This window comes from Amphiura filiformis, unplaced genomic scaffold (genome assembly GCF_039555335.1).
Source record: "Amphiura filiformis unplaced genomic scaffold, Afil_fr2py scaffold_121, whole genome shotgun sequence".
NCBI classification, from domain to species: domain Eukaryota; kingdom Metazoa; phylum Echinodermata; class Ophiuroidea; order Amphilepidida; family Amphiuridae; genus Amphiura; species Amphiura filiformis.
This window is the reverse complement of record NW_027305585.1, coordinates 152,004-161,570: the sequence shown is the minus strand read 5'-3', so window position 1 is coordinate 161,570 and position 9,567 is coordinate 152,004. Positions and strand designations below refer to the sequence as shown.

At 37.7% G+C, this 9,567-nt stretch overlaps 1 protein-coding gene across 1 annotated transcript; it reads right to left on the bottom strand.

Annotated features, from left to right (window-relative positions):
- Window positions 1-359: 359 nt before the first annotated feature.
- On the bottom strand, window positions 360-8,664 carry LOC140145042 (thymidine phosphorylase-like). The gene is made up of 8 exons (XM_072166829.1): window positions 8,156-8,664; window positions 7,234-7,436; window positions 5,460-5,688; window positions 4,738-4,856; window positions 4,093-4,255; window positions 3,262-3,501; window positions 2,957-3,097; window positions 360-606 (listed from the first exon to the last, which is right to left on the bottom strand). The coding sequence occupies exons 1-8, from the start codon at window positions 8,316-8,318 to the stop codon at window positions 467-469; spliced, it is 1,398 nt and encodes a 465-aa protein (XP_072022930.1). The 5' UTR covers window positions 8,319-8,664; the 3' UTR covers window positions 360-466.
- Window positions 8,665-9,567: the final 903 nt, after the last annotated feature.

Sequence of the window (9,567 nt, the reverse complement as noted above, 5' to 3'; positions counted from 1 at the left end):
CATTTTTAATGATTTGCCATAAAATATGTATTAAATTGCGAATTTCAAAAATCAAAATTATTTGATATCAGAATGACATTCTTCGTATTCAGAATGCAATTGATATGTCTGATGTGCTCTAATGTCCCAAAATAAATACTGTCCAAACGTTCATACCCCAGCCCTTAAAAGGAAAACATAATAAAGGGAAAGTGGCCCAGCGTGCCAACGCAAGAACAGAAAATTCAGACGGGACTTAAAAAACACAATTTTATTTTCGCTTCATCTCAAGCTGTAACCATGGTAACTGTCATATTTTGCGGTGATTGTTGTCCTTTTATGTAATTATATTCGAAACATGTGAAGTAAAAAAACCATGGTCAACATTTTCAAGTTTAACAGAAATATCGAGTTTAACCAAAATCAACAATAGCTTTAATTGTTGAATTGGAATAGCCCTAGCATCAGGTAGATCACCAGTGTGTGTTCAATCAGGTTTGATAACATCAATTATACGTGAAGATTTCAGTACTTCTGTGTCCACTACTGTCACAGCTTTTTGGATTGTTTCGACTGTTTCAATCGGTAGAGCTGCTTCGTTGTGATACACACGAATCCAAGTTTCTCCTGAAATTGAAAATATGGTGAAATACTATTTAACCCTATGATGTAAACATAATGTCAGTAACTATTGCATCTTTAGTGATTGTATTATTATCAATTATTGCAATCACTGCTCACTGCTCTGGCTTGCATCAACGAAAGGTACCAAAATCTGAATCTTGATGATTTTTTACAATCGTGCGGATAAGCAAATCACTGAATGGGCCTTTAAGCTGTGAACGGTACGGACCAGATAATTTAAAATAAAACTGCTTCAATAAAGATCGACTGAATAAACTGTGTCATGCAGTGGGAAACGACTCCGTAAATGTTCTAATTTTGCACCAGAAAATATTGAAATAAGATTGTTAGTAGCGCTGTGTTGCTAAGACAATCACGGAGTCACAGACGGAGTTCTGGAATCCATTCTGACTAACATGAACTTGACGAACGAGGATTCACTGACTTGAGCTACCTGACTTCCCCTACATGGAGTCAATAATGAGAGATTGCGATTTCCATCTCAAAGCTAACTTTTACCCATGCACCAGTTACTGATATCAGAGAGCTTGTGATTTCCAAACGTACGTTTCAAACGCCCGTGCATCTAATCAAAATCCCGTCACATGAAAGTGATTTTGAATAGAAGCACGGGCGTTTGAAATGTGCGTTTGGAAATCGCAAGCTCTCTATTCGTATTCAGTCACAGTAATATACAATAAGACTTCATTTGACTGAAAAAATATGTCTCACGCTATGTCCATCATAAACACGACACAAACGAAAGTCCGCACTCTAGTGCCCCTTCATAAATCTAAATCTGGTCAGGGTATGTTACAGTTTTATTGATACGGTTGTGTGCAGAAATTTCCAATTTCATACCACAGTACATTTGCTACCAAAACCTCTAAATTGACAAAGATTGATGCTAGTCGATAAAATTTGGTACATTTTCAAAAGTAAAACAAGTAAACCATGTTATATGGCTCGAAACGATCGCTAAGTAATATTGATCGCACCATGCCCGCGTGTTTCAAAAGGTAAATTGAATAAACTGTTTGACCGCGCTTATCATGCTTATTAGCAATGTCGACTGCGTGATCGTTTTATTTTAACTTTTGAAAATGCAACAAATTTCAAATACTGGTATTGTCAATTTAAAGCTTTTGGTAGCAAATGTGGTATTTGATTTGATTTGATTTGATTTGTTCGGGTTTTGACAACCCTGGATAACCCAAGAAAGCCTCTTATTTCCATTGGGATCCATTTGAATACCGGGACGGATTGGGAACAGTCAGGGGTTAACACCCTACTCTTTTTGAAACTGGCTGCGAGATACATGTACAGGTATGGCTCTCTGCACACGGGACCGACGGCTTAACGTCCCCTCCGAAGGACGGAGCACTTTCATGATTCATTTACCCAATTCTAAATGAACCATGGGGAGAAATTCAGACTTTTTTTTCCAAGTCAATATTCCAGCAAATCGCCACCGCCGGGAATTGAACCCGGGACCTCATGCACTAAAGGCAAGTACCCTAACCATTGCGCCAGGCTCTCCCTGGTATCAAATTAAAGCTATCAAGATTTTGAAATCAACTTATTATCACATGATCAGGTTTAGATTTATGACTGGTCATTGGAGTTTTGGTGTTATGTTTAGTAACTAATACTAAAGCAAACTCCTGCTAATGCTTACGACGCTATAGTGGCACGTTTAAATTTAATTCTGCCACCGGAACATCAGCTTATCATGAACATTATAGGCTATTTGAGTGTAGGCCTGCTAAGCATGCTAAATGCATTCGAAATAAATATGCCCCATATACCGCAATAACGGGCCAACGGACCTCAAAGTTCCCAGGGAATGACTCGCTAAACACACGAAGAGAAAATAGGCAGATCGCAAGATATATCTTCACTATTATTTAATTCCGCCTCTCAAATAATTATGGTCACAACATAAAATATGACTTCCAGTATACCACGCGATCTTTCACCATCAAGAGCTGGCTGCCGACTACCAAGATATGTAATCTGGCGTGCTCGACGTGAGAAGAGATCGCAGACTGATATATTTATCATCGAAAGAAAATAGTGTCATAACACGTGTATATCATTAAACATATAAATTCCCCTTTAATAAACATTCGCCGTGCAAAAACTAAAGAAGACAAGCAGAAAAATTGATCCCGCCCGGAAATTGAACCCAGGACCTCGATCAGGTTTACAAGACCCGTGCCTTAACCACTTGGCCACGGAAACTTCGCGATTAGGCTGGTTGAAATTCGAGCAACGGCGAACCTGGTGAAACGTTATGTTTATTTATACAATTCCCGTCGACCATGCACTGTTTTCCCATGTCAATCCTTACCTTCCTTGACCTTTGATCCCTGACCGACGAAAAGTCTAATACCCACAGCATGATCGATATTGTCAGTGGCTTTGGTTCTACCAGCCCCTAGCTTTTGTGAGACAACGGCTAATTCGTAGGCATCTATTGACTCGATGAAACCTGTTCAAAGGAGTTAGGTATCAGTAGAAAATAGTAGTGTAAAATTGCTAAAAATTATCTTAAAATAGGACCGAAATAGGATCATTTTGGATATTTAGAACGATTATGCGTTACGTTTTTGAATACGAAGTGACTCGAGAAAGGCGGGAAATCTTCACACGTACCGTCCCTCGGTATTTTAATATCTGTGGCATGTTTTGCTCTCTTCAATTGTTTCCACACATCGTCAATATCCTGCATCTCTGTAGCACATAGTTTTTCAGCAAGATCAGCAGCTACACCTTGAGCTACCAGCATCTTCTCAAAACATTTGAGCGCAGTTCCATCACAGAGAGCATTGTGGATGTCATTGACGCCGTCGTCGTCTGAGAGGGCATTGTGCGCCAGGCCAAGGAGATGTCCACCTGTAAAGGGAGCAATTAAGTAATAACATGAGTAAGTTAAAACTAAAAAGGTGAAGAGTAAAGAGGACGAACCTGTGTTGAAGCGATTGAATCAGACTCCTCCATATGAAATGTTGCTGCGAGGGATCGCTACAGCTCCTTAACAGCCAGCCTGCCACCTTCCCTGCAGAAAATAAAGTTGGTACCCATTTGTACACCTGGATTGGGAGACTCAATGGGGCTTACCTAAGCGCTCAACATATTGGCCCCACGTGGACTACTCGAACCCACGACCTCGAGGTACCTCGCGATTATGAGTGGAAGTCTTAGACCACTGCACCAAAGGGCTCAGGTAATAAGTGTACATTCGTTGAATACAAATTTGGTACCGACCTCCTGCATGCTCACAGAATTCATCAGAATCATCTTTAAAAATGTTCACAAGTGTAGACTATCCATGCTCTGGTACGCTTGGTGTGATAGCTGAATAAGGTGAAAATGTACACATGTTCCGAGTAAAATAAAATATTAAGCTATATATCCATTTGCCTCAAAAATATATATAAATTGTCTTTTGTATGTCTTGGTTTATGTATCCACATGTACACTTACCTAATTGACATACAAGTTCCATAAGATCATCAGGACCACGTCCATGCAGACATTGCAAAGCTTCGGCTACTTCCAAAGCATTACCAATTGTGTTACCAACTGGACTTTCCATATCTGTGAGTAATGCAATAGTCTTGACTCCTTGGCCCTCACTAGCATTTATCTGCGGAGAAATCAAGTGACATAATGTTATAATTACAAAATTAAATGCACTGTTTCTTTTTTTGCTCAGATTATGGAATCGAATAGAAAACAGTGTCTGCAATACCCTCTACCTTATTACCACCAACTAAAAGGAGTAGTTATAATATTGGTAAATTGTCTGTCTGGCTCAATACTATCTAGTTTGGTACCGTCGTTCGTCTTCAAATCTTGCCCCTAGCTCCTGAAAGTAAAAACCCTGGCTACATGCATTTCTATCTAATATTGGTTTTGGTCGACTTCAGTAATCAACGAATAATATCCACAAGATGTTGCTGTCATAAGTAATGCTATAATACCGCTAGATTTCTTCAGCCTGGCCGTTTTATTTGTTGTCGTTCGAATAATTTCTTTTCAATTTGTTTTCCTGGTCTTTATGCAATGAAACCTTTAAAATCTATGGAAAACTCTAGCGATTAATATGATTAGATATTTATACAGTACCAGTGCTTTCGCTAATTCCCGTCCTTCGCATTTCGTCTTATTGAATGCAGCTTTTCCAACTTTAACATCCAGTACTAGCGCGTCCACACTTTCAGCAGCCTTTTTAGATATAATTGATGCTGTAAAATGTATATAATTGAAAAGTGTTTAGAAATAGGTATACTAAAATAAAAACACGAAATACAATTTATACAATTAACGAGACTTTCAGATTATGTAATATATATGTACATGTAATTTATTATACACACTCTACAAGAAAAAATATATTCGTAAAAAAGTCAGACTTATTTTCATAAGAATACAATTTTATTCCCAGTTATGGTATTATCATTCCCTATATTTGTTATAAGAATTACGGTACGATATGGCAACTTTTCTGCTCTCGAAAGGCATCTGACAAATCATTATCATTATTTGTTATTTGAATGTCATAACAAAGGCAAGGGACTGGTGTATCGATATGCTTGAGTGAACCCCATGCAACCACTACACTGTTCAATAGCCTTATTGATGTGGCGGGAGTTTTAAAAACACGAGCCCTGAACAAAATATGATGCGCGCGCATACTGCCAGGCAAAACACAATGGAAATTGTGATGATGCGTGCGCATACTGCCAAGCATTGACGTCAGAAGTCAACTCATCTATACCTGCATGTGACAACATCACATTGATGCCATGCATACAGCGCGCGTTAATAAGTTGAATTAATTCATATACCTGTTTGTAGCGGCAAGCATTCAACAGTCGACGTGACATCACGTGTAGCGTATAACTTCTTATCTGCTGGCACAAGGTTGGAAGATTGTCCCACAATGCAACAGCCCACTTTGTCCAAGATTTGAATTATTTCTTGGTGTTTGAATAGCACATTGTACCCCGGTATAGATTCAAGTTTGTCGAGAGTTCCTCCGGTGTGACAAAGTCCTCTTCCAGAAATCATTGGAACCTTTAAGGGGAGACGAGGTGTTGTTGGTCGAAGCAACAAAAAAAATCGATTTTCATTCTCTAGATCAATAAATTATTGACAAATAACACCTTGATGTTTTGCAAAAGTTCATTCTACAAATTATATAATTTGAAAACTTGCTTAATTTATTGTTGTTAATGAGTTATGTACATTTTACAAAAGTGTTGTTGTTTCAGCCCTCTTTACAACATAACTCAAGAACCACAGGACCTATAAAAATATTTCTGTGATATTTGAATTCTTCTACACGCTCGCAAGGAAATGAGCAATGCAATTTTTGCCAAAGCTCATTACCATTCGCAAGATGTTGTGAACTACCAAATCGCAACACTTTAAAATAGTGTATTACCTTAAGAAAACAATTATATTCATTTGACACCATCCGGGGTTAATACCTTGTTAGTTTCTTAGATATTTAATTCAAAATATTAATATTGACCCGGTTTTTGTGTCACCCCGGATGGGCAAATATTATGATCATATTCTTTAGTTGTTCGCTTTCATTTGACAAGACCCGATGGTCATACCTTCTTGGCATTTTGAGATTATATCCATTTAAGGCCAAAAGGCGAGTGACAGAATCCAGGGACAGAGTAGATGAATATTGATCCAGGTCTTATGAGGAGTATCACCCACGGGTGGTGGAAAATATTTCTATTATATTGTTTGCTCTTTTCTTTTTCATTTAACACCACTTGGGGTCATACCTTCCTGTCATTTTGATATAATCCATTTGAGACCAAAAAGTTAGTCAGTAGGCCTAAGTATTAAGTATAGTAAGATACACTTCTATACCATGTATGTAGCACTACATGGTGCAGCAAAAATAAGCACTTCCTGGTTTATTCTTATTATAGAGTTAGCCCAGCATTTTGGTTGAACTGGCTACCCTGGATAAATGAATAAACCAAATAACGAATGGAGGAAAACAATTATATATATCAAGGGTGAAATAAGTGAAAGAAAAATAAATCTACTAAATACCTTTAGTATGCTGTAAAATGATCATGACGATAAGATAAAAATATAGCAAATGTACAAATTAAAAGTAGAAAATAAAAAGGAAATAGGGAAACAAAGAAAGAAATCATGAAAGAACGTTAGAAAGAATGATAGAAAGAAAGATAGAAAGAAAAAAATCACGAAAGAACGTTAGAAAGAATGATATATAGAAAGAAAGAAAGAAAGAAAGAAAGAAAGAAAGAAAGAAAGAAAGAAAGAAAGAAAGAAAGAAAGAGAGAAAGAAAGAAGATAGAAAGAAAGAAGAAGATAGAAAGAAAGAACGAAAGAAAGAAAAACAGAAAGAGAGAAAGAAAGAAGATAAGAAAATAGAAAGAAAGAAAGAAAGAAAGAAAGAGAGAAAGAGAGAAGAAAAAAAATAAGAAAAAAGAAAGAAAGAAAAGATAAGAAAAAAAGAGAAAAAGAGAAAAATGGATTAAAACAAACTCGAAAAAGAAAAAGAAAAAAGAAACAAGTTTTAAGAATAAAGTAAAAGCTAAAAGAGAATCTAACAAATAAACTTACCTTCATGCCACAGGCTGCGAGAGCAGGAGCCAAAACCAGACTGATTTTATCCCCTACTCCTCCTGTAGAATGTTTATCTACAAGTTTCCCTCTCCATGAAACAGGCCAATCAAGAATGTCGCCACTCTTTGTCATTGCTGATGTCAATATTTCCGTCTCTCGAGGAGTCATACCATTGTGGTATATTGCCATCAAAAGAGCGCCTGTAAGTATAAGAAACTATTAAAGTTAGATATGGCACGATTTAGCTTTAGGGGCAAAAATAAACAAAAACAAGAAAAAACCAACAGAAAAAGAAACTCTGGATCTATAGTTTTGTTCCGATCTGTTTAATAGTTTTGAGACGCATAATGGGTCGAGGAACATCCGACTAAGATTACTGACAATAGCCCGGTGACTGGCCTCTCTGTGTGTGAGTGAGCATGGTATGGGGCCATCTGCTTTTAGACTGCCTCCTCGAGTGGCCTATACGCTGCGCTGTAGTTCGGCACATATAAAAATCAGAATTGTTGTCAGTTTTTGAGCTCAATACGCACAGCTCTTTCGCAATACGCAAGCTAACGACTATCATGTCCTTTCAACAAATATATTCAAGTGCAAGCAAAAAAATATGGCTTCTTTAGAATAAAAAAATTACTGGAGATATTCATCATTTTCCACCCCGGTATCCAAAGATTTATCGTCTGAATATCAAATCGTGCATAGCACATTCACATGTATCGATCCCGGGTATTGATTTTAGTGTCTCTGCTGTACCAAGTAATTATTAACCAGGCGATGTCGGTGTGCCCCGGTTTCCCGGTTGTGTATGGAAATAAGTTACATAAATGTGATACAGAATGCATAAAAAAGAAAAAATCCCCTCGCCAAATGCCGAATCCTCAGGGCAAGAACCAAAACTTAATTCTATGCGCGCCCTTACCTATTTGTGTATCCTCACAAGCGCCATGTTTGTTCACAACCCCATCAATAAACCAGTTTATTTCATCCGTTGTTAGTTCATGCCCATCTCGTTTCTTCCTTATGATGTCTGGCATATGTAATGATGTACAGCTTATATGATCCCTAGCATTTCCGTTCTCCATATTTGAAAATGTAGTATCCAAAAATAGCCCAATCTTATGAAGTTGTGCACGCGAGAACGTGTACCAGTACGAGAATTTTGCCAGCGCAGCGTAGACAATTCCGATTTATATTCATGTCTCTGAATGTCCTTGCCTCTCATAACAGTGCCCTGGTATCAGTTAGCTCGAGATACCCTATCTAAAATACAGGTTTATATTTACTAGCTTATATAATCTTGCTGGTATCAAAGCTTATCAGTGTCTCCTTTTATGACTTGACATCGGCAAACAACACAATACCTGGAAATTCTCTCACTTCTAACAAAGTCAATAGTTATCTCAGATCTCTGAAGGACGTACATTGCATAGTAGGCTTGTCAAATTAAGAAAAATAAGCGGTAAGCTCACCCCATACCAACTATTTCCTGACCAACTCCAGACTGACCCTCGTCTTCGCCGCTCAGTTAGATCACACGACCTTGTAGTTCAAATTCCAAAGTCTAACATTGTTATAGTCATAAGCGGTCCTTCATTCCATTTGCAGCTCGCACATGGAATGTACTCCCGCCACACATTCCAGGTATTGTGAAACGGACCAGTTTCAAAAAGAAGGTTTTAAACAGCTATCTAGGCGCCAACCCGTCAGCTTTATCATAACAATAATACCCATTATTGCCTTGATGTGTCTTGCCATAAAAATAACACCGGCAAAAAACCCCCCCAAAAAACAAACAAAAAACAACGACAACAAAAAACCCAACAACTTTGAATTATGGGAAGGGCGACTGACATTACGTCACAATTTAAGAATATGTATCCTAGGTCTAGACAATAGGAGCCATTAGCGGCCATTTTGGTCCTTTGGTTCCTACATAAATGCTATTTACGTGTGTAATACTTAGATAAACAAATACATTATAAAATAGTTCACATTTTAACAATTTTGGTTTATAAGTTGAGCATACAATATATTATGTAGTAAACATTGTAAATCGATGGAATGTGACGGTTTAATATTGTCGAGGTATGGGGAAACCAACTGACGTGCCGCGAAGACGGAGGAGATTAAGGCCAGTGGCGTAGCCAGTGGGGGCAGGTGCCCCCCCTGCTCGTCATGGCCGTCGGTTCATGTAAACAATAGACTATTATTTACAGATAAAAAGGTGTGAATTATAAAAAAATGATGAAAAATTGTGAATGTAATTTAATTTTACATAAAAATTTTGTTTTTTTTAATGTTTTTATGTTTGTACCGCCTATTATCCTTCTT

Coding starts and splice junctions, on each gene's coding strand:
- LOC140145042 (XM_072166829.1), bottom strand. CDS start 8,318: ATGGAGAACGGAAATGCTAGGGATCATATAAGCTGTACATCATTACAT. Junction 4,857..5,459: donor ATGCTTGCCGCTACAAACAG/GTATATGAATTA, acceptor TACATTTTACAG/CATCAATTATATCTAAAAAG. Junction 4,256..4,737: donor GGGAATTAGCGAAAGCACTG/GTACTGTATAAA, acceptor ATTTCTCCGCAG/ATAAATGCTAGTGAGGGCCA.